General features: G+C 40.5%; 1 protein-coding gene across 1 annotated transcript in view; it reads right to left on the reverse strand.

Annotated features, from left to right (window-relative positions):
- The window catches only part of LOC131994281 (uncharacterized), a gene marked incomplete in the record, with an annotated part of 1,369,549 nt that overhangs the window by 544,921 nt on the left and 797,485 nt on the right, over positions 1–27,143 (reverse strand). Inside the window, 1 exon segment of the mRNA XM_059360990.1 lies at positions 11,151–11,387. Within this exon segment, the coding sequence (XP_059216973.1) occupies positions 11,151–11,387 (237 nt within the window).

Genomic DNA, 27,143 nt, shown 5'->3' on the forward strand with positions numbered 1-27,143 from the left:
GAGACTACCAACTTTAGTGGCCAAAGTATATGCTTATTCTGACAATCTAGATATTCCTGTCACCGGACAAGTTCCTGGATACCCTGTCTGAGGTTATGCATACTGCTCCTGGGGCCACGACTACTTGAGCTACTGGGTGTGGTTTAGGGGAGTTGGTGTTGTTCACGAGGAAGAGGAAGGTGCATGTGTTCAGACTGCCGGGGCTGCAGGAAACAATTTTGATAATATCTAGGTCGGCTAGATTTATTGGGGTTATTCTGGATAGTAAGTTGAATTGGGACTTGAATAAGGGTCTAGGATAAGAAAGGTTTTCGCGGATCTCTTTCATGACAGAGGCTCGTTGGCAGTAGATTGGTGAACTGGCTCTACCCACGGTCCCACTATGTCGATAACAGATATCCACCTGCCTCTCTCACGTATCTATTACGGGTTCTGGTAGCGTTATAAGGAAACGTGGTTTAGCAGATGGAACACAAGCAGGTTGCGAGCTTATGAAACAACTATGGGACGAAAGCTCGACGTGTAACATAAATGCTCTATTATCTTTGGAAAGGATAGATCTAGGAACAGTCATAGGAACTTTAACAGGACGCAATAAGTTAAGAACACAAGTGTCTCGCATTGCCATTAGAAATTATTTATGATATGTATTGCTGGTGTCATTGCACTGATGACGCGAAGGATAGTTATATTTTCACTGGCAATGTCAGGAAATTTTTTTCAATCAAAAATTTAATTGAAAATAAAATTGTTTTCAATTAAAATATCAATTCAATTAATAATATTTTGATTGAATACGGATTTATTTCTCAATTATGATCTTGATTGAAATCTTGGCAATTTCCAATTACGATCATGATTAAAATTTTTCTAATTTTCAATTAAAAAATTAATTGATTCAGTCATTTTTATACCCTCCACTATAGGATGGGGGGTATACTAATTTCGTCATTCGGTTTGTTACTACTCGAAATATTCGTCTGAGACCCCATAAAGAATATATATTCTTGATCGTCGCGACATTTTATGTCGATCTAGCCATGTCCGTCCGTCCGTCTGTCTGTCGAAAGCACGCTAACTTTCGAAGGCTTTGATATAGCTGCCATAAAAACCGATCTTGGGTCTTGACTTCTTGAGCCTCTAGAGATCGCAATTATTACCCGATTTGTCTGAAATTTTGTGCGACGGATCCTCTCATGACCATCAACATACGTGTTTATTATTTTCTGAATCGGTCTATAGCCCGATACAGCTCCCATATAAATCGATCTCTCTCTTTTACTTCTTGAGCCCCCAAAGGGCGCAATTTTTATTGATGGTCATGAGAGGATCCGTCGTACAAAATTTCAGGCATATCGGATAATAATTGCGACTTCTTGGGGTCAAGAAGTCAAGATCCCAGATCGGTTTATATGGCAGCTATATCAGGTTATGAACCGATTTGCACCTTATTTGACACAGTTGTTGAAATTAAAAATAAAATACGTCATGCAAAATTTCAGCCAAATCGGATAGGAATTGCGCCCTCTAGAAGCTCAAGAAGTCAAATCCCCAGATCTATTTATATGACAGCTATATCAGATTATGGACCGATTTCAACCATACTTGACACAGTTGTTGGATATCATAACGAAATACTTGGTGCAAAAATTCATTCAAATCGGATAAGAATTGTGCCCTCTAGAGGCTCAAGAAGTCAAGACCCAAGATCGGTTTATATGGCAGCTATATCAAGTTATGGACCGATTTAAAGCATACTTGGCACAGTTGTTGGGTATCATAACAAAACACGTCGTGCGAAATTCCATTCTATTCGGATAAGAATTGCGCCCTCTAGAGGCTCAAGAAGTCAAGACCCAAGATCGGTTTATATGGCAGCTATATCAGGTTATGGACCGATTTGAACCATACATGGCACAGTTGTTGAATATAACAACAAAACACGTTGTGCAAAATTTCATTCCAATCGGATAAGAATTGCGCATTCTAGAGGCTCAAGAAGTCAAGACCCAAGATCGGTTTATACGGCAGCTATATCAGGTTATGGACCGATTTGAACTTTACTTGGCACAGTTGTTGGATATCATAATCGGATAAGAAATGCGCACTCTAGAGGCTCAAGAAGTCAAGACCCAAGATCGGTTTATATGGCAGCTATATCAGGTTATGGACCGATTTGAACCATACTTGGCACAGTTGTTGGATATAATAACAAAACACGTCGTGCAAAATTTCATTCCAATCGGATAAGAATTGCGCACTCTAGAGACTCAAGAAGTCAAGACCCAAGATCGGTTTATACGGCAGCTATATCAGGTTATAAACCGATTTGAACCATACTTGGCACAGTTGTTGGATATAATAACAAAACACGTCGTGCGAAATTTCATTCTAGTCGGATAAGAATTGCGCACGCTAGAGGCTCAAGAAGTCAAGACCCAAGATCGGTTTATATGGCAGCTATATCAAAACATGGACCGATATGGCCCATTTACAATACCAACCGACCTACACTAATAAGAAGTATTTGTGCAAAATTTCAAGCGGCTAGCTTTACTCCTTAGGAAGTTAGCGTGCTTTCGACAGACAGACGGACGGACGGACGGACGGACAGACGGACGGACATGGCTAGATCGACACAAAATTTCACGACGATCAAGAATATATATACTTTATGGGGTCTCAGACGAATATTTCGAGTAGTTACAAACAGAATGACGAAATTAGTATACCCCCCATCTTATGGTGGAGGGTATAAAAAGCTGGTTTCTCCCCATAAATTCAGCTGTTTTCAATGAATTAGCGAACGAATCTGATGACAAAGCTAGTGTTCTACGCCGCTGTTATTAATTAAAAACAGCTGGCGAACGAATCGTATAAAAAAAAAGAAAAAAAATTTTAACGGTCTAGACAATCAATTTTTAATGGAAGTAGCATCTTTTTTAGACCCAAACAGCACTGTTATGACTGTCCGTTTTTGAAAAAGTAAAGCCGCTTAAAATTTCAATAAATACTTTCTGTATGTAGAAGATAAAACTCCCACACAAACATTTTTTCCACTACCTTTATATACCCTCCACCATAGGATGGGGGTATACTAATTTCGTCATTCTGTTTGTAACACCTTGAAATATGCGTCTAAGGCCCCATAAAGTATATATATTCTTGATCGTCATGCGATTTTAAATCGATCTAGCCATGTCCGTCCGTCCGTCTGTCTATCGAAAGCACGCTAACTTTCGAAGGAAAAGAACTAGGCGCTTGAAATTTTGCACAAATACTTTCTATTAGTGAAGGTTGGTTGGGATGGTAAATGGGTCATGTTTGGATATAGCTGCCATATACACCGATCTTGGGTTTTGACTTCTTGACCCTCTAGAGGGCGCAATTCTCGTTCGATTTTACTGCAATTTTGCACGTTTTGGTATCACTTCCAACATTTGCGCTAAGTATGGTTCAAATCGGTCCATGTTTTGATATAGCTGTAATATAAACCGATCTTGTGTCTTTACCTCTTGAGGGTCTAAAGGGCGTAACGCTCGTCCGATTTGTCTGAAATCTTGCACGTGTTGTTTTGGTATTCGTTCCAACAACTGTATTAAGAGTGATTCAAATCGGTTTATAATCTGGTATATCTGTCATATAAACCGATCTAGACGCAATTCTCATCCGGTTTGGCAGAAATTTTGTACAACGGCTTCTCTCATGACCTACAACATACGTGTTCAATATGGTCTCATTCGATCATATCCGAATGAACTGCGCATAGAACTCGACAAATGCTATCCATGGTGGAGGGTATATAAGATACGGCCCGGTCGAACTTAGCACGCTATTACTTGCTCCGTTTCATTTTAGGAGAAACCCCCTAACATAAACCTCAAATTCGTGATCCAGGAAGTTAACGTATGTGAACCATGTTGCACTAAAATCGAGGCTACGATTTTCGCAAAAAAATTTATATAACATTTGCATTTGTAAATTTTTATACCCACCACCGAAGGATGGGGTATATTCATTTTGTCATTCCGTTTCCAACATATCGAAATATTCATTTTCGACTCTATAAAGTATGTATATTCTTGATCAGCTCAAAAATCTAAGACGATCTAGCCATGTCCGTCCGTCTGTCTGTTGAAATCACGCTACAGTCTTAATAAATAGAGATTTTAATCTGCAACTTTGCACAGATTCTTTCTTTGTTCATAAGCAGGTTAAGTTCGGAGATGGGCTATATTGGACTATATCTTGATATAGCCCCCATATAGACCGATCCACCGCTTTAGGGTCTTAGGCCCATAAAAGCCACATTTATTATCCAATTTAGCAGAAATTTGGGACAGTGAGTTGGAATTGGCTCTTCGAAATCCAACGACGTCAATTTGGCTCTGATCGATTCAGATTTGGATTTAGCTGCCATATTAACCGATCTCTCGAATAAAGGTCTTGTGCCCATAAAAGGCACATTTATTGCCCGATTTTGCCAATATTGGCCCAGATCGGTCCAGATTTTGATATAGCTACCAAAAAGACCGATCTCTCGACTTAAGGTTATGGGCACATAAAAGACGCATTTATTGTCCGATGTCGCCAAAATTTGGGACTGTGGGCTAAGTTATGCCCCTCGACGTACTTCTGCAAAATGGCATAGATCGGTAAAGATTTGGACATAGCTGCCATATAGACCGATATCTCAATTTAAAGTCTTGGCCCCATAAAACCCGCATTTATAATAGCATTTCACTGAAATTTTACACAGTGACTTATGTTAGGCTTCGTCGTATATGCTTCAGTTCGGTTTATTTTTAGATATAGCTACTAAGAAAACCAATATTTTGTTATACACAATTGAACAATCACTTGTAGTTATTAGTATTTGGTCCAAATCGGAACATTTTTCGATATAGCTGCTATGGGACATAATGTATGCATTTTTCATCGGGTTTTGACGACATGTAGTTTATATATATACCCGAAGTGGTGGGTATCCAAAGTTCGGCTCGGCCGAACTTAACGCCTTTTTACTTGTTAATTGATCCAATTAAAAAATTAATTGGATATTTGGTGAATTCCAATCATTTTTATACCCACCACAATAGGATGGGGGTATACTACTGTAGTCATTCCGTTTGTAACACCTCGAAATATTCGTCTAAGACCCCATAAAATATATATATTCTTGATCGTCTTGACATTCTGCGTCGATCTTGCCATGTCCGTCCGTATTTCTGTCGAAATCACGATAGCAGACGAAAATGGAAAGCTAGCCCCCTGAATTTTGCATAGATTTTCAATACTTAACTAGGTCATTGGAGATTGCATACGGGCCATATCGGTTTCGATTTTGGATATAACTCCCATGTAAACCGCTCTCCAGATTAGATTTCTTCAGTCCCTGTAAGCCGCAATTTTTGTCGGATTTGGTTTAAATTTTGCACGTGGAGTTCTGTTGTAACTTCCATCAACTGTGCAACAAGCCGCAATTTTTGTGCAATTCGGCTGAAACTTTGCATGCGGTGCTCTGTTATGACTCGCAACTACTGTGGAAAGTTCGATCCAAATCGGTCTTCAACCTGATATAGCTCCCATATAAACCGATCTACCGATTTGACTTAGTCAGCCCCTGGTAGCCGCAGTTTTTGTCCGACTTGGCTGAAATTTAGAATGTAGTGTTTTGTTATAACTTTCGACAACTGCGCTTAGTACAGTCCAAATCCGTGTGTAACCCGATATATCTTATATATAAAAATCAATTTGTGTTTGTTTGTATGTTTGTGTGTTCCTTATAGACTCAGAAACGGCTGAACCGATTTAATTGAAATTTTCACAGATGGTGCATAGTGATCCCGTGGTGAAAATAGGGTACTACATTTTTTGATATCTGAAGGGGGGCGGACCCTCCCCCTTACCCTAATTTTCAGAAACGCCAGATCTCGGAGATGCGTGGTACGATTTAAGCGAAATTTTGTGTGCTCTCATATAATACTCTAAAAATAGAAATTTGGTATCCAAATTTCGGATGGGGTACCTAGGGGGGCCGCTCCACCCTAAAACCTACCAAAGATAAATTTAGACCAATCACGACAATATGGGACTCAAATGAAAGGTATTTAGGATAAGAAAACGTATCTGATATCCAATTGTCGGACCAAGTGCTAGGACGACCACCCCACCCCCCAAAAGGCGCCCAAATCGGACATATTTACCGACCATGGCAAAAAAAGTAAAGCACAAATCTGATATAAATATTTGAGAAAAGTGTCTATGGGGCTACCCCACCCCCCAAAACACCACCCAACCTTCAAAACACCACCCAACCCCCAAAACACAACCCAATCCCCAAAGCACCCCTAAATCGGACATATTTACCGATCATGGCAGTACTCAAATGAAAGGTATTTGCGAGTAGAATACGAATCTGATATCCAAATGTGGGACCACGTTTCTGGGGGTCCACCCCTTCCCCAAAACACCCCTTAAACAGGACTTATTTACTGACCATAGGAATATGGGGCTTAAATAAAAGGTATTTGAGTGTAGAATTAGAATCTGATATCCAAATATGGGACCAAGAGATTGGGGGCCGCCCCTCCCCATAAACATCGCCCAAAGGGGACAAATTTACGACCATAGCCATATGGGGCTAAAATGAAAGGTCTTTGGGAGTAAACCACGAATCTGATATCAATATTCGGGAAAAGTGTCTATGGGGCCACCCCACCCCCACAACACCACCCAAATAGTAAGTATTTGCTGACTTTTGCAATATGAGGCTCAAATAAGAGCGTTTTTAGAGTGGAACACGAATCCGATATATATTTTCAAGGCCAACTCACTGAGTGGTCGCCCATCCCCCAAAACACCCGCCGCTTACGTTTGCCGACTATGGATATATGGGGCTCAAATTAAAGGTATGTGGTAGTAGACCACGTATCTAGGGGACGACCCACCACCATAACAACCCCCAAATAGGACGTATTTGCTCACCAAGACAATTTGGGTCTTAAGGAGAGTGGAACTAAATATATATAGTTTTTAGGGTCAATAACCCAAACCGGACATATTTGCTGACTTTTGCAATAAGAAGTTTAAATGAGATTTGAAAACGAATTTGATATCCAATTTTGAGTCCAATGGCAATAAGGGGTTGCAATAAATGATATATAGACATATGAGAATAGAGTACGTTGCTGATATATTTTCCGGGCTTAGTGTTTGGGCGACCACCCCAATCCCCAAAACACCCCAAATCGGCGATTTTTACCGACCATATCAATGTGGAGATTAAATGAAAGGTATTGGGGGGAAGAGCAATAATTGATACCCACTTTCGGGACCAATTTTCTAGTGACAACGCAAAATGGGCCTCAAATAAAGGTATTTGGGAGTAGAATACGAATTTGATATCCAAATGTAAGACCATGTATTAAGGGATTCACCCCTTCCGCAAAACACCCCGCAAAGCGTAAAAAATTTTCGATCATGTCAGTATGTGGTATTTAAGATTAGAAACTTACATCCAAACTTAAATTCGTAGACAAATAAAGATCATATGGGATTTAGATAAAGGCACTTATATTGTTAAATTGTTAGTCAAGTGATATACTATTTTCGTACCATGGTACTTCACTAAAAGCTGTTTAATTGTCGAAAATAAATATTCCAAGGAAACTTTTGTTCCATATAAAGTAAAAAAAGGCGCATCGGAGCGGGCCCGGGTCAGCTAGTCTTATATATAAAATTGAATTTGTGTTTGTTTGTCGGTTTGTTTGTTTGTTCCGTATAGACTCAAGAATGGCTGAACCGATTACCTGGAAATTTTCACAGATTGCGTAGGTTGGTCTGGAAGGAAACATTGGCAATATAATTTTTGATATTGGAAGAGGCTGAACCGATTTTCTTAAAATTTTCACAGATTGTGTAAGTTTCTCTGGAAGAAAACATAGGCTATATAATTTTTAGAAATCGGATGGGGGTGGTCCCTCCCCCTTACCCCAAAAACGCCACCCAAAGCCAAAGTATTGGAGACGAAGAAATTAATATCGCATTAAAATTTTGGTCCAAGTACCCGCCCCAACCCCAAAACAGTTATATTCAGAGTTCCTATCAATATGGGACTCAAATGAAATGAATATGACATAAAAAAATTTGGTCCAAGTAATGGGAGGTCGCCCCATCCCCAAATACCCCAAAATAGACATATTAGCAGATCATGGCTATTTGAGACTCAAATGAAAGGTATTTGGGTGTAAATTACGAATATGACATTAAAATTCGCGTTCAAGTCTAGGTGGCACTTTTCCTTCCAAAAATAAGTCAAATAGGTTGATTGACCCATTATGACAATATGGGACTCAATAAAAGGAATTTGAGAGTAGAAAACGAATTTGATATCCCATTTTGGAGCCAAGTGTTTGGGGGTACGCCCTAAAGCACCCCTTAAACTGAACTTCATTTCTAATTATGGCAATATGCAGTTCAAATCAATGGTATTTGGGAGTAAAGGACGAATTTGATATATATTTTCTGAGTGCCGGTGGCCGTCCAGCCCCAAAACACCCTCCAAACGGTTCATATTTACCGACCAAGGCAACATGGGGCCCAAATTAAGGGGATTTGGAAGTTGAGCACGAATTGGATATCTATATTTGATTCGATGTGTCTGAGGTGACATGCCTTCTCTAAAGAGCACTCTCATTGCCCTAATTTTCAAAACGCCATATCTCGGAGATTGGTAATGCGATTCGTTCAAATTTTTTTTTGCTCTCTCACAGTCAAAACAAAACATGGTTTCTATTGTTGGGGTTTGATACCTCGGGGGCCGTTTAAAACCCGTCAGTCCAGTCACGACAATTTAGTACTCAAACGAAAGGTGGTTGAGGGAAAAAAACGAATTTGACATCCAATCGAAGAGCCATGTATTTGGGGAGCCGCCGCACCCCAAAATACCTCCCAATTATATAAAAGCTATTTAGGGTGCAAATTGATCGATTTTCGAGATATTGATACTCATTTTTAGAACAAAGACCCTGGGGTCCACCCCACTCTAAAATAGAACTTATTTACCGATCATGCCATTATGGGGCTCATATAAAATGTGTTTGAAAGTAGACCACGAATCTTATATATACTTTAAGGGCCAAGTGTCTGGGAGATCCACTCCACGCCTGAAATTCCCCCTAAACCCGAAATATTTACCAATACGGTAATATGGGAATCAATAGAAAGACATTTGGTAGTAGAGTAAACATTTGCCCAAGAACCGAGCAGGGGCAAACTTGTCACACATCAATGAATGCTTTTCGATTTAAGTTGAGTTTATCAACGATAAGGGACGTTTTTTATAGGCAAGTCCAAACGGTGCGCCGCAGTGCCACAAATCTTTGGAGAGAATTTTTTACATGACCATGCATGGGATAGTACCTCGCAAATGTCGTCAGCATTAAGAGGGGAAAACCACCGCTTTAAATTTTTTCTGAAGTTCTCGCTACGATTCGAACGCAGGCGTTCAGCGTCATAGGCGAACATAGGCTATAGTAGCACGAATTCGATATCCACATTCAGGGCAAAGTGTCCCCACCCTAAAAAGATATTAGAGAGTAAAGGAAGGCGCAGCGGAGCGGGCCCTGTCCATCTAGTCTCATATATGAACCCATCTTTCGATTTGATTTCTTAAGCCCCCACAAGCCGCATTTTTTGTCCGATTTGGCTGAAATTAAACATGTAAAGTTCTGGGATGACTTCCAACAACTGTACCAAGTACGGTCCGAATAGGTCTATAACCTGATATGAGTCCTTACAAGTTAAAAGGGTATATATGTAAACCACCTTTCGTCAAAATCTGGTGAAAAATGCATACCTTATGCCCCATAGCAGCTATACCGAAATATGTTCCGATTTGGACCAAATACTAATAAGTACAAGGGATTGTTCAATTGTGTATAACAAAATATTGGTCTTCTTAGTAGCTATATCTAAAAATAAACCAATCTGAAGCATATACGCAGATGTCGAAAAGCCCAACATAAGTCACAGTGTAAAATTTCAGTGAAATCGGATTATAAATGCGCCTTTTATGGGGCCGAGACTTTAAATCGATATATCGGTCTATATGACAGTTATATCCAAATCTTGACCGATCTGGACTAAATTGACAAAGGATGTCGAAAAGCCTAACACAACTCACTGTCCCAAAATTCAGCAAAATTGGATAATAAATGTGGCTTTTATGGGCCTAGGACCCTAAATCGGCGGATCGGTCTATATGGCCGCTATATCCAAATCTGGACCGAACTGGGCCAAGTTTAAAAAGGATCTTGAAAGGGCTTTCACAACTGACTGTCCCAAATTTTGGCAAAATCGGGCAATAAATGCGCCTTTTATGGCCACAAGACATTAAATCGAGAGATCGGTCTATATACCAGCTGTATCCAAATCTGAACCGATCAAGGCCAAATTGCAGAAAGATTTAGAAGGGCCTAACATAACTCACTGTACCAAATTTCAGCAAAATCAGATAATAAATGTGGCTTTTATGGCCACAAGACCATTAATCGAGAGATCGGTGAATATGGCAGCTATATCCACATCTGCACCGATCTGGAAAAATTGATGAAGGATGACGAAGGGCCTAACACAATCCACTGTCCCAAATTTCAGCAAAATTGGATAATAAATGTGGCTTTTATGGGCATAAGACCCTAAATCGGCGGATTGGTCTTTTTGGGGTCTATAATAAGATATAGTCCGATATAGCCCATCTTCTAACTTAACATGCTTATGGACAAAACAAGAATCTGTGCAAAGTTTCAGCTCAATATCTCTAATTTTAAAGACTGTAGGGTGATTTCAACAGACAGACGGACGGACATGCCTAGATCGTCTTAGATTTTTACGCTGATCAAAAATATATATACTTTATAGGGTCCGACCCTATGGATGGATATTTCGGTGTGTTGCTAACGGACTGACAAAATGTATATACCCCCATCCTTCGGTATGCTTATCAATGGGTCTACCTCCTTTCTTCTAAGCGATGCAAACAAATGCACAAAGCCTGTGCCACAGTGGTGGTGTAGGGTATATATATTTTCCAATTATGAAAGATATAAATGAGGTACACAATTGGAACAGAATAATGCATTACTTACCTTTTAACTAAAGCTTTATGTTGATTTTCTTGGCTAACAGCAATCATGGCATGTTTGCTGGTAGGAACTTCTTTTTGCCGTATGGTCCAGTAGCACGTGACATTTCTCGGATACATGCCGGGATAATTGGGACTTTGCAAACGGCATTTATTGCGATAGCATTCATCGAACTGACGTGTACAATATGTGCCAGGCGTGACTCGTCCCAACTCCAAAGGCTTATCGGGCAAGCCGTATCTGTTGCAAAATAGAAAACATCAATATACACATGTTATAGGTTTAAAAGACATACATGAACGTACTTAAAAAATTTTCAATGTGAAAGGGTCATGTAAAGCCAGACCAAAATGTTTTAATGTTGGTTTTGTATTGAATGAAATGTTGGGATGAAATCTGTCGGAGAGGCAAATGGATAAATAACAGTTTGTGGGGAAGTGTTGTCCTTAACCTGTTTTATTCAAGGTATTTTTTACTACATGATAATAAATGACTTGCTTAGAAAAAATTTCTTCAATATATGACTTAAGTACAAATGTTTTAAAGCGGTTTTTAAGGAAAATTTCTATAATAGAGAATATTCTATTATAGAAAAACAAGTAAAAGCGTGCTAAGTTCGGCCGGGCCGAATCTTATATACCCTCCACCATGGATCGCAAAAAAGGATATAAGAAAAGAGTTGCTCTGCTATTAAAACGATATCAAGATATGGTCCGGTTCGGACCACAATTAAATTATATGTTGGAGACCTGTGTAAAATTTCAGCCAATTCGTATAAGAATTGCGCCCATTGGGGCTCACGAAGTAAAATAGAGAGAACGATTTATATGGGATCTGTATCGGGCTATAGACCGATTCAGACCATAATAAACACGTTTGTTGATGGTCATGAGAGTATCCATCGTACAAAATTTCAGGCATATCGGATAATAATTGCGACCTCTAGGGGTCAAGAAGTCAAGATCGGTTTATATGACAGCTATATCAGGTTATGAACCGATTTGAACCTTATTTGACACAGTTGTTGAAAGTAAAAATAAAATACGTCATGCAAAATTTCAGCCAAATCGGATAGGAATTGCGCCCTCTAGAAGCTCAAGAAATCAAATCCCCAGATCTGTTTATATGACAGCTATATCAGGTTATAAACTGATTTGAACCATACTTGGTATAGTTGTTGGATATCATAACGAAATACTTCGTGCAAAAATTAATTCAAATCGGATAAAAATTGTGCCCTCTAGAGGGTCAAGAAGTCAAGACCCAAGATCGGTTTATATGGTAGCTATATCAGGTTATGGACCGATTTGAACCATACTTGGCACAGTTGTTGGATATCATAACAAAACACGTCGCGCAAAATTTCATTCCAATCGGATAAGAATTGCGCACTCTAGAGGCTCAAGAAGTCAAGACCCAAGATCTGTTTATATGACAGCTATATCAGGTTATGAACCGATTTCAACCATACTTGGCACAGTTGTTGAATATCATAACAAAACACGTCGTGCAAAAATTCATTCTGATCGGATAAGAATTTCGCACGCTAGAAGCTCAAGAAGTCAAGACCCAAGATCGGTTTATATGGCAGCTATATCAGGTTATAGACCGATTTGAACCATACTTGGCACAGTTGTTGGATATCACAGCAAAACACGTCATGCAAAATTTCATTCCAATCGGATAAGAATTGCGCACTCTACAGGCTCAAGAAGTCAAGACCCAAGATCGGTTTATAGGGCAGCTATATCAAAACATGGACCGATATGGCCCATTTACAATACCAACCGACCTACACTAATAAGAAGTATTTGTGCAAAATTTCAAGCGGCTAGCTTTACTCCTTCGGAAGTTAGCGTGCTTTCGACAGACAGACGGACGGACGGACAGACGGACGGACATGGCCAGATCGACATAAAATTTCACGACGATCAAGAATATATATACTTTATGGGGTCTCAGACGAATATTTCGAGTAGTTACAAACAGAATGACGAAATTAGTATACCCCCCATCTTATGGTGGAGGGTATAAACATTTTTTTAACATCAGACTATAAATAAAGATTTGGACGCCCGAACAATTTTTCGAAATACCGAGGTGACCAACTTTAGGGGCCTGCCAAAAGGAGCACGGACAACCCACGGATCGTTCACACACGACATATATTTTACTAGTTTTTTTTTTGATGTTCTCCCGCTGTGCATCGTATCTTTCAATTATTCTAAATTATCACTTCTATTATATTCATGACTTTAAACAAAAAATTAACGCTTAAAATTAGCATTTTTTTATTAATATTGCTGCCTCAAATGTTGTTTAGAAGTTTAAAAGTTTTGTGTGGATCCATTCAAAAGGTTAAAATTTAATTTAATATCAATAGACAGTGTTTGCTGATATCAGCGGACTAATTTCTTTGGGTGTAGCCAATGCTTCAATAGATAAATGATCGAATTTTTATTTTATAATAAAGAGGAAGATATGCCGTTAAAAATGAACAAGTAGAAGTGTGTTAAGTTCGGCCGGGCGAAATCTTATATATCCTGAACCATGGATGTATTTTTCAAGGCTTTTGCACGATAATAAGAAGATTGGCAAAAAATAGATAAGAATTGCTTTCCGTAATTGCTCAGGACGTCAAATTGAGTAATAGATTATATGAGATCTGTGTGGTTATGGACCAATTCTGACTATACCTCGTACGAATGTTGCAGGTCATAGTTGAAGTCAATGCGCAAAAATTCAGGAAAAACTCATGCATTCTATGGGCTCTAGAAGTACATTTGGGAGATCCGTTTATATGGCAGCTTTATCATATTATTATGGATCGATTCAGACCGTAAGTACACTAAGAATATGTAATAAATAAGAATTGGACCTTCAAGGTGCTAAAGAAGTCATATTGTTGGATCGGTTTATACGATGACAATATCGAATATATCTTAACCGATATGGCCCATTTGCATTCCCCAACGCTGTGTGCATAGCTTTTAAGTTTTAATTCGTGTTTTGTTTCCCATTGAATAAATAAAGAAAAAAGAAAACAACCTTCCCGAGCTTGAACGAAATAACAAGAACATTTTCAATGTCTTTCAAATTATTGGCATTTACTATATATTTAAGTGCGTCAATTAAATCTTCGACATGAATCCTGCCTTTTACAGAATGCATTTCATCATTCTAAGAATTTCCCTCTATCTTTGATAACTGCTTTTTATACCCTATACTAAAATCGTCCTTCTATTTGTAACACATCGAAATATTGGTCTAAGACACCATAAGGTTTAAATATTCTAGATCGCCATGACATTTAAGTCGATCTAGCCATCCATCTGTGGAAAGCAGTAGATTGACATTTTGCACAAATACTTCTTACCATCTATTTGTCTATGTTTTGATATAGCTCCCATATAAGCCGATCTGCCGATTATACGTATTGAGCCTCCAGAAAGCGCAATCTTAATCCGATGGTATCTTACATTGCATTGGAATTGTTTCCCATTATCCTTTGTTTGCATATAAGGGATAGCGGACAAAGAACTTGACAAATGCGATCCATGGAGGATGTTATATAAGATTCGGCCCGGCCGAACTTAGCACGTTGGTAATGGGACAGAAAAAGATATGAGAGAACTCTTACCACTTATATGTCATTTATCATCGATGAAAAGCAATAAAAATATTCTGTCATTTTATTTAAACAATATAGGAAAGTTTAAATAGTAGTTGCAGGAAAGGAATGATTTAAAACAAGGATTAGTTTGCCAAGTTGTTTAAAAAAAATATGATTACGCTCAACTAAATTTGTTATTCAAAACAGCAAACATGTTTTCCTAAAACATCAGTTTTTGTCTGCTGAAAAAGGCACATGACTGATGTTTCAGCAAACAAAGGCCTGATGTTTAAGCAAACATATACATCTGCTTTTCAACTAACAAAATCTGCTCTATCAACTACAAAATCTGCTAAAACCTTGACACATTTTACTGGTTAAAAGGCAAAATTGATACGAGAACGGATCAATTGCACTGCATTGAGAGGAAGTATATCCAGTGTGACTTTGGTTTCGTCAAAAATAGTTTTCCCTTTTCACATTCGTGTCACCAAATAAATATTTAGGTGACCGACAATTCACACGAAATAATTTTTTCGAAGTCACAGTTCGATAAATTAGAACATATATTTTTTTCTGAAAATTCATACAATTTGCAGAAACATAGGTAAACAAAAGATAGAAAGGAGAAGAAAACCTTGAACTTATAATTTGTTTTAAAATTTTTCGAAATCTCGAAATACCTGTGGCTTTCTTGTTGAGACCAAATTGTAGATGTTTTTTATAAATCTCAATTTAGCGCACACTGAAGTGATTTTTTTAACCCAAAAAGTAATGACACAAATAAACAAGTAAAAGCGTGCTAAGTTCGGCCGGACCGAATCTTATATACCCTCCACCATGGATCGCATTTGTCGAGTTCTTTTCACGGCATCTCTTCTTAGGCAAAAAAAAGGATATAAGAAAAGATTTGCTCTGCTATTAGAGCGATATTAAGATATGGTCCGGTTTGGACCACAATTAAATTATATATATGTTGGAGACCTGTGTAAAATGTCAGCCAATTCGAATAAGAGTTGCGCTCTTTGTGAGCTCAAGAAGTAAAATAGAGAGATCGATTTATATGGGAGCTATATCGGGCTATAGACCGATTCAGACCATAATAAACACGTATATTAATGGTCATGAGAGAATACGTCGTACAAAATTTCAGGCAAATCGGATAATAATTGCGACCTCTAGAGGCTCAAGAAGTCAAGATCCCAGATCGGTTTATATGACAGCTATATCAGGTTATGAACCGACTTGTACTTTATTTGACATAGTTGTTGAAAGTAACAATAAAAAACGTCTTGCGAAATTTCAGCCAAATCGGATAGGAAATGCGCCCTCTAGAAGCTCAAGAAGTCAAGTCCCCAGATCTGTTTATAAAGGGTGATTTTTTTGAGGTTAGGATTTTCATGCATTAGTATTTGACAGATCACGTAGGATTTCAGACATGGTGTCAAAGAGAAAGATGCTCAGTATGCTTTGACATTTCATCATGAATAGACTTACTAACGAGCAACGCTTGCAAATCATTGAATTTTATTACCAAAATCAGTGTTCGGTTCGAAAATCACCCTTTATGACAGCTATATCAGGCTATGAACCGATTTGAACTATACTTGGCACAGTTGTTGGATATCATAACAAAACACGTCGTGCAAAATTTCATTCCAATCGGATAAGAATTGCGCACTCTAGAGGCTCAAGAAGTCAAAACCCTAGATCGGTTTATATGGCAGCTATATCAGGTTATAGACCGATTTGAACCATACTTGGCACAGTTGTTGGATGTCATAACAAAACACGTCGTGCAAAATTTCATTCCAATCGGATAAGAATTGCGAACTCTAGAGGCTCAAGAAGTCAAGACCCAAGATCGGTTTATATGGGAGCTATATCAGGTTATAAACCGATTTGAACCATACTTGGCACAGTTGGATTGTTGTTTTTATACCCTCCACAATAAGATGGGGGGTATACTAATTTCGTCATTCTGTTTGTAACAACTCGAAATATTCGTCTGAGACCCCATAAAGTATATATATTCTTGATCGTCGTGACATTTTATGTCGATCTAGCCATGTCCGTCCGTCCGTCCGTCTGTCGGTCGAAAGCACGCTAACTTCCGAAAGAGTAAAGCTAGCCGTTTGAAATTTTGCAAAAATACTTCTTATTAGTGTAGGTCAGTTGGTATTGTAAATGGGCCATATCGATCCATGTTTTGATATAGCTGTCATACAAACCGATCTTGGGTCTCGACTTCTTGAGCCTCTAGAGGGCGCAATTCTTATCCGATTTGAATGAATTTTGGCACGACGTGTTTTATTATGATATCCAATAGTTTTGCCAAGTATGGTTCAAATCGGCCCATAACCTGATATAGCTGTCATATAAACCGATCTTGGGTCTTGATTTCTAGAGCCTCTAGAGTGCGCAATACTTATCTGATTGGGATGAAATTTTGCACGACGTGTTTTGTTATGATATCCAATAGTTTTGCCAAGTATGGTTCAAATCGGCCCATAACCTGATATAGCTGTCATATAAACCGATCTTGGGTCTTGACTTCTAAAGCCTCTAGAGTGCGCAATTCTTATCTGATTGGGATAAAATTTCGCACGACTTGTTTTGTCATGATATCCAACAACTGTGCCAAGAATGGTTCAAATCGGTCCATAACCTGATATAGCTGTCATATAAACCGATCTGGGATCTTGACTTCTTGAGCCTCTAGAGGGCGCAATTCTTATCCGATTTGAATGAATTTTATACGACGGATTCTCTCATGACCATCAACATACGTGTTGTTATGGTCTGAATCGGTCTATAGCCCGAAACATCTCCCATATAAATCGATTTCTCTATTTTACTTCTTGAGCCCCCAAAGGGCGCAATTCTTATTCGAATTGGCTGACATTTTACACTGGTCTCCAACATATAATTTAATTGTGGTCCAAACCGGACCATACCTTGATATCGCTCTAATAGCAGAGCAAATCTTCTCTTATATCCTTTTTTGCCTAAGAAGAGATGCCGGGAAAAGAACTCGACAAATGCGATCCATGGTGGAGGGTATATAAGATTCGGCCCGGCCGAACTTTGCACGCTTTTACTTGTTTTATTTTAATTTTTGTTTGTAACTACTCGAAATATTCGTCTGAGACCCCATAAAGTATATATATTCTTGATCGTCGCGAAATTTTATGTCCATCTAGCCATGTCCGTCCGTCTGTCTGTCGAAAGCACGCTAACTTCCGAAGGAGTAGAGCTAGCCGCTTGAAATTTTGCACAAATACTTCTTATTGGTGTAGGTCGGTTGGTATTGTAAATGGGCCATATCTGTCCATGTTTTGATATAGCTGCCATATAAACCGATCTTGGGTCTTGACTTCTTGAACCTCTAGAAGGCGCAAATCTTATCCGATTGCAATGAAATTTTGCACGACGTATTTTGTTATGATTTCCAACAATTGTGCCAAGTATGGTTGAAAACGGTTCATAACCTGATATAGCTGCCATATAAACCGATCTTGGGTCTTGACTTCTTGAGCCTCTAGAGTGCGCAATTCTTATCCGATTGGGATGAAATTTTGCACGACGTGTTTTGGTATGATATCCAACAATTGTGCCAAGTATGGTTTAAATCGGTCCATAAACTGATATAGCTGTCATATAAACCGATCTTGGGTCTTGACTTCTTGAACCTCTAGAAGGCGCAAATCTTATCCGATTAGAATGAATCGGAATCTTGAATCTTGGATCTTGACTTCTTGAGCCAAGTGATGGCGCAATTCTAATTTGATTTGGCTGAAATTTTGCATGAGGTGTTTTGTTATGACTTCCAATAACTGTTCTAAGTATGGCGTAAATCGATATAGAACCTGATATAGCTGCCATATAAACCGATCTGGGATCTTGACTTCTTGAACCTCTAGAGGGCGCAATTCTCATCCGATTTGGCTGAAATTTTGTACAAGGCCTTCTTTCATTACCTTCAACATACGTGTCTAGTATGATCTGAATCGATCAATAGCTTGATACAGCTCCCATATAAACCTATCTCCCGATTTTGCTTCTTGAGCCCTTACAAAGCGCAATTCTTATCCGAATGAACTGAAATATTACACAATGACTTCTACAATGTCAATAAGCGTTCAATTATGGTCCGAATATAACTTGATATAGCTCGAATAGGATAACAGTTCTTATTCAATATTCTATGTTTGTCTAAAAAGAGATACCGCGCATAGAACTCGACAAATGCGATCAGTGGTGGAGGGTATATAAGATTCGGCCCGGCCGAACTTAACACGCTCTTACTTGTTTTATTTAGTTTTTTACTTTACTTTATTACACCCACCACAGAAGTATGGGGTTATATTCATTTTGTCATTCCATTTGCAACACATCGACATATCCATTTCCGACCAAATAAAGTGTACGGGTGTTGCTTTTATATTTCGGAATTGGACTACCCTTGTGTTGCAATCTGCCAACTGACAGCTCTATCGTAAAGCTTGATATTTTTGGGGTTATATGTACTCAGAACGTTTTGACATACTAGCGCTATTTGTGTTGTTTACAGTAACTTAAAAGATTCTTCTCGCCCAAAAAATGGAACTTAATCGTAAACATTTGTGAGCGATTATGTTTTACAACTTTCGACGTGGATTAACTCAACAACAGAGCATCGTTGAACTTAATTCAATTTTTGACGATTAAGCTCCATCAAGGATCAGTGTCGATGGTATGGTGAATTCAACCGAGGTCGTAGTTCACTCCAAGACGAAGATCGTCCAAAATCAGTTATTGCTCCAAAAACCATTGATGCTGTGTGGCAAATGATATTGCAAGATCGTCATGTGACCTATCGTGATATTGAGACATCCTTAGGCATTAATGGGTCCTGCATACATTCAATATTGCATGAACATTAGACCATCAAAATCGTTAGCTTTGGATCCCACACAATCTGTCAATCGCTCAAAAACGGCTCGTGTCGATTTTGAAAGAAATGCTCCAAAAATACGAAACGTACCCTCGTACAATAATAACCAAAACAAAAAATTAAAAAAAAAATTTCTTACAGCGTACACAACCACTTTTTGCAGAGACAAAGCTATTTTTTGTGTTTTTGGAATTTGAAAACTGGAACAGGGCTGAATAGTTTGTAAATGGCTACATTCCAGACAAGTGGAGATAGTAAAGCTTGATGAACTATACGTGTAGATCTACGTATCCCAATTCTGCCGTAAATGCATTTTATACCCTCCACCATAAGATGGGGGGTATACTAATTTCGTCATTCTGTTTGTAACTTCTCGAAATATTTGTCTGAGACCCCATAAAGTATATATATTCATGATCGTCGCGACATTTTATGTCGATCTAGCCATGTCCGTCCGTCTGTCGAAAGCTCGCTAACTTTCGAAGGAGTAAAGCTAGCCGCTTGAAATTTTGCACAAATACTTCTTATTAGTGTAGGTCGGTTGGTATTGTAAATGGGCCATATTTGTCCATGTTTTGATATAGCTGCCATATAAACCGATCTTGGGTCATGGCTTCTTGAGCCTCTATAGTGCGTAATTCTTATCCGATTGGAATGAAATTTTGCACAACGTGTGTTGTTATGATATCCAACAACTCTGCCAAGCATGGTGCAAATCGGTCCATAACCTCATACAGCTGTTATATAAACAGATCTTGGGTCTTGACTTCTTGAGCCTCTAGAGGGCGCAATTCTTATCCGATTTGAATGAATTTTGGCACAACGTGTTTTGTTATGATATCCAACAACTGTGCCAAATATGGTTCAAATCAGTTCATAACCTGATATAGCTGCCACATAAACCGATCTTGGGTCTTGACTTCTTAAGCCTCTAGAGTGTGCAATTCTTGTCCGATTGGAATGAAATTTTGCACGACGTGTTTTGTTATGATATCCAACAACTGTGCTAAGTATGGTTCAAATCGGTCCATAACCTGATATAGCTGTCATATAAACCGATCTTGGGTCTTGACTTCTAGAGCCTCTAGAGTGCGCAATTCTTATCTGATTGGGATGAAATTTCGCACGACGTGTTTTGTCATGATATCCAACAACTGTGCCAAGAATGGTTCAAATCGGTATATTACCTGATATAGCTGTCATATAAACCGATCTTGGGTCTTGACTTCTTGAGCCTCTAGAGGGCGCAATTCTTATACGATTTGAATGAATTTTGGCACGACGTGTTTTGTTATGATATCCAACAACTGTGCCAAGTATGGTTAAAATCGGTCCATAACCTGATATAGCTGTCATATAAACCGACCTGGGATCTTGACTTCTTGAGCCTCTAGAGGTCGCAATTATTATCCGATTTGCCTGAAATTTTGTACGACGGATTCTCTCATGACCATTAACAAACGTGTTTTTATGGTCTGAATCGGTCTATAGCCCGAAACATCTCCCATATAAAGGGTGATTTTTTTGAGGTTAGGATTTTCATGCATTAGTATTTGACAGATCACGTGGGATTTCAGACATGGTGTCAAAGAGAAAGATGCTCAGTATGCTTTGACATTTCATCATGAATAGACTTACTAACGAGCAACGCTTGCAAATCATTGAATTTTATTACCAAAATCAGTGTTCGGTTCGAAATGTGTTCATTCACCGTAACGTTGCGTCCAACAGCATCTTTGAAAAAATACGGTCCAATGATTCCACCAGCGTACAAACCACACCAAACAGTGCATTTTTCGGGATGCATGGGCAGTTCTTGAACGGCTTCTGGTTGCTCTTCACTCCAAATGTGGCAATTTTGCTTATTTACGTAGCCATTCAACCAGAAATGAGCCTCATCGCTGAACAAAATTTGTCAAAATTTGAACACATTTCGAACCGAACACTGATTTTGGTAATAAAATTCAATGATTTGCAAGCGTTGCTCGTTAGTAAGTCTATTCATGATGAAATGTCAAAGCATACTGAGCATCTTTCTCTTTGACACCATGTCTGAAATCCCACGTGATCTGTCAAATACTAATGCATGAAAATCCTAACCTCAAAAAAATCACCCTTTAAATCGATTTCTCTATTTTACTTCTTGAGCCCCCAAAGGGCGCAATTCTTATTCGAATTGGCTGACATTTTACACAGGTCTCCAACATATATTGGGTTGCCCAAAAAGTAATTGCGGATTTTTTAAAAGAAAGTAAATGCATTTTTAATAAAACTTAGAATGAATTTTAATCAAATATACTTTTTTTACACTTTTTTTCTAAAGCATGCTAAAAGTAACAGATGGTAACTGACAGAAGAAAGAATGCAATTACAGAGTCACAAGCTGTGAAAAAATTTGTCAACGCCGACTATATGAAAAATCCGCAATTACTTTTGGGCAACCCAATAATCCAATAATACCCTCCACCATAAGATGGGGGGTATACTAATTTCGTCATTCTGATTGTAACTACTCGAAATATTCGTCTGAGACCCCATAAAGTATATATATTCTTGATCGTCGTGAAATTTTATGTCGATCTAGCCATGTCCGTCCGTCTGCCTGTCGAAAGCACGCTAACTTCCGAAGGAGTAAAGCTAGCCGCTTGAAATTTTGCACAAATAGTTCTTATTAGTGTAGGTCGGTTGGTATTGTAAATGGGCCATATCGGTCCATGTTTTGATATAGCTGCCATATAAACCGATCTTGGGTCTTGACTTCTTGAGCCTCTAGAGTGCGCATTTCTTATCCGATTGGGATGAAATTTTGCACGACGTGTTTTGTTATGATATCCAACAACTGTGCCAAGTATGGTTTAAATCGGTTTAAACCCAGATATAGCTGCCATATAAACCGATCTTGGGTCTTGACTTCTTGAGCCTCTAGAAGGCGCCATTCTTATCCGATTGGAATGAAATTTTGCACGACGTGTTTCGTTATTATATTATTATAGCTGCCATATAAACCGATCTGGGGTCTTGACATTTGAGCCTCTAGAGTGCGCAATTCTTATCCGATTGGAATGAAATTTTGCACGACGTGTTTTGTTACAATATCCAACAACTGTGCCAAGTATAGTTGTGCCAAGTATAGCTGTCATATAAACCGATCTTGGGTCTTGACTTCTTGAGCCTCTAGAGGGCGCAATTCCTATCCGATTTGAATGGATTTTGGCACGTAGTATTTTGTGTGCCAAATATGGTTCAAATCGGTTCATGTTGTTGTTGTTGTTGTAGCAGTTTATTGTGTACTATCTTTCGTCTGCTTGATTCTGTTGAGTGTCAAGACCCAGGAACTCCGCGACTAAGATGGGGTGCATCCACAGGGATCTGGGTCTGAGTCGAGTGGGTCTGGCCGGGCAGTTAAACAGGTGACGTGTATCGTGCGGTCCCTGGTTACAGTCGGGACATACATCTTGCACGTCGGCATCAATCCTAGCTCTGTGGGAATTGAGGCGGCTGCATCTGCCGCAACGTAATTGAGCCAGAATCACTCTGGTTTGCCGGGGGAGGTCGATTTCTTCGGGTGCAATGGGTGGCGGTCGTTCTCCAAGGACTACATTCACTCGGTAGCCAGTTAACGCGTCTGCTACCGTGTCTGCATGAATGTTGTTCAGACCCGTTTGATATGCCGCTTGATCTAGAGGTTCTCTCTTGTAGCGCTGGACCTCACGCTCTAGATCATGTAGATCTACCTTAAGGCTTCTGGGCGGTGGGTATCTATCCACAAGATGATGATTTGGATGATTTCTGCGATAACAGCCCAAAAGGTATTGCTTAGACAGCATGTAGTTATGTCTTCGCACTGGTAGGATCTTTGTCTCCTGGTGGAGGTGGTCCACATGAGAACTAAGGAGGCAGCCCGTCGCAGTTCGGAGGGCGGCATTCTGACAGATCTGAATATTATTCCACTGCGTGTCACAAAGCTGACGTGACCACACTGGCGCTGCATAACTTACCACAGACCGGCCAATTGCTTTGTACGTGGTCAACAAGGTTTCTTTGTCTGCACCCCAAGTGCTGCCAGCGAGTGACTTGAGGACCTTGTTTCTACTTTTGACTTTATTGCAGATTGCTGTGGCATGTGGGGAGAAAGTGTAGGAGCTGTCAAATGTGACGCCAAGTATTTTGGGACACTTGATGGTCGGAATCAATTCTCCATCGACCATCACAGTCAGCTCAGAATTCACCTCACGCATATTTGTAGTGAACAGTGTGGCTGAAGATTTGGTGGCGGATATCTTCAGCTTTCTTGCAGCGAAATATGAGGCAAGCTCGTTGAGGTAGACGTTCAACCTATCGCAAATGTCATCAATGGGTGGGGGGCCTGATGCCAAGATCGTACAGTCGTCCGCATATGATACGATCTCTATGCCGTCTGGAGGAGGTGGGATGGAGGATAGGTAGAGGTTAAACAGAGCCGGAGATATCACCCCGCCTTGGGGAACTCCCTGTTTCACTCTACGGTGTTTTGACTTCTTATCCCTAAATTCCACAAATGACTGGCGGCCAGACAGATAATTCGCGACCCAACGTTTAAGGCCTGGCTGGAGGGACGTGTTGGCGATGTCCTCAAATAATTTGGCATGGCTGACCGTGTCGAATGCCTTCGATAGGTCCAACGAGGACCGTCCTATCACATGGCCTGGGTTGATTGAAGCCACGGCAAATGTGTGTGGTGATGGCATGCAAAGCTGTTGTTGTGCTGTGCAGTCTCCGAAATCCGTGTTGATGCTCGGCGAATGGAAATTCTCCTACGAGGCTCGGGAGGAGTAATGCCTCAAGCGTCTTAGCCACTGGTGAGAGAAGGGAGATCGGTCTGTACGACTCCCCCAAACTCGGGTCTTTACCAGGCTTCAGTAGCGGGATCACTCTGCCCATTTTCCAGACATCGGGAACTATAAGAGTGTTCAATGACAGGTTAAGGACAGTGGTAAGGTACTCAACTCCAGGTAAATCCAGATTCTTCAGCATCAATGTAGAGATTCCGTCGGGGCCCAACGCCTTGGAAGATTTGGCGCCACGGATGACATTCGTAACTTCGCCCACGGTAAATTGTGATGGCTGTTCATCGGCTCGGAGACCACGAATACGGCGAATGGCTCTCCTCCTTGCTCTGTCTCTCTCGGGATGCACGATAAATTGACGGTTGAACAACCTGGCGCATCTCTTCGGATCAGTCACGGTTAACTCGCCAAAAGTGACTGAGGTCCTGTCGTCCCGTCTACCGGGGTTCGAGAGAGACTTAACAGTGGCCCACAATTTGCCTGCACCGGTGCCTAAGTTACATTGCTCCAAGTGTTCCAGCCACAAATTCCGCTTATGTTCGTTGACTACCCTGTTTATTTCCAGATTCAGCTCGCTGATTCTGGGGTTAGCGGGGTCCATAGCACGAATCCCATCACGCTCGTCTGCGAGTACCACTGCTTGCGCCGGGAAATTGGGTCGCACTTGCGGTATTCGACCGGCTGGTATAAAGCGAGCGGCTGCTGCGTTGATGATGTCTCGGAATTTCCTCTCGGCCACAAGCACATCAGAGGGGGGTGGCAGTTCATTGAAGCGGCGATTGGTATACTCTCTGAAGCCAGTCTAATTGGCCTTCTTGTAGTTGATGAACGTTCGGCGCTCAGAGGTTATGAAGTCGGGTGGTCGGTCGATGGTGAGGATTATGGGCAGGTGGTCTGACCCCAAAGAGATGACGGCTTGCCAGGATACGTCACTCAGGAGATCAGGGGATGCGATTGAGATGTCTGGCGAGCTGCTGCACCTCCTCGTAATCCTAGTGGGGGCATCCTCATTCACCGTGCAAAACGTGGAGCTATCTATCTGCTCTGCCAAAGCTATGCCACGCTGGTCGTTGCCTAGGGGAGAATGCCATGACGAGTGATGTGCATTGAAATCCCCCAGAACCAGACGACCATGGCCAGATAGCAACCCACTTATGTCGGGGCTGTAGGCCTGGCCATTAATCGGGGCACAGCTGCCAACCGGCGGTATATACACGTTGTATATCTCTATCTCGGCAGTACCAGACCTGACTGCTACCCCCATACATTCCATGTATGGGTCACTAGCGTCAAGCGCAGGCGAGATAGGTCTATACTGCACGGAATGGTGTATAACGAAGGCCAATCCCCCACCTCCATTCTTTGAGCGATCCTTACGTAGCACATTGTAGCCGTGACAACTGTGCAAGCTGCAGGTGTTAGTCAGCTTTGTCTCCTGGATCGCTGCGACCGATATGCTCTTCCGACTCATAAAATCTACAATCTCATCAATCTTGCCTCGCAGCCCATTGCAGTTTAACTGCAGGAACAATACATTTCCCGACACTGGCCTGGCAATAGTAGGGCTAGGGTGCTGTCTTTGCATAAATTGCCGTACGGGAGAGGTCGGGGGGGTCACATAGTCCGACGACGAGGACGCCGAAGGCGACGACGGCGACGCTTGTGACCCACTGCTGGCTATGTTCGCACAGCACCTAGCGACATAGCCAGTATGACTATACTCCCGTAGCGAAGTTAGGCCAGAGCAAGAACGGAAATGTACCGACTCCAAGCACCTGTTACACCTCACCGACACTGACCGATGATGAAGGCGGTTCTGGCAAACGGAACAGAACCAGGGTCCGGGGTTCTTTTCAATCCCGGCACGGACCAAAAGCATACGGAGAAGGCACTCCGGGATGTGCCTCTCCCATGACGAAAAAAGACGAACACGTACACTGAGGCGGCAGCCCTTGCCGATGAAGATTCCATCGGGTCAATCCGGTACGTACAACCGGCTGCCATGGGATTGCGGTTCATAACCTGATATAGCTGTCATATAAACAGATCTGGGGACTTGGCTTCTTGAACTTCTGGAGGGCGCAGTTCCTACCCGATTTTGCTGAAATTTCGCAAGACGTTTTTTATTTTTACTTTCAACAACTATGTCAAATAAAGTACAAGTCGGTTCATAACCTGATATAGCTGCCATATAAACCGATCTGGGATCTTGACTTCTTGAGCCTCTAGAGTGCGCAATTATTATCCGATTTGCCTGAAATTTTGTACGACGGATTCTTTCATGACCATCAACATACATGTTTATTATGGTGTCAATCGGTCCATAGCCCGATGCAGCTCCCATATAAATCGATCTCTCTATTTTACTTTTTGAGCTCACAAAGAGCGCAATTCTTATTCGAATTGGCTGACATTTTACACAGGTCTCCAACATATAATTTAATTGTGGTCCAAACCGGACCATATCTTGATATCGCTCTAATAGCAGAGCAAATCTTTTCTTATATCCTGTTTTGTCTAAGAAGAGATGCCGGGAAAAGAACTCGACAAATCCGATCCATGGTGGAGGTTATATAAGATTCGGCCCGGCCGAACTTAGCACGCTTTTACTTGTTTTGCGT

This window comes from Stomoxys calcitrans, chromosome 1 (assembly GCF_963082655.1).
Source record: "Stomoxys calcitrans chromosome 1, idStoCalc2.1, whole genome shotgun sequence".
Taxonomy (NCBI): domain Eukaryota; kingdom Metazoa; phylum Arthropoda; class Insecta; order Diptera; family Muscidae; genus Stomoxys; species Stomoxys calcitrans.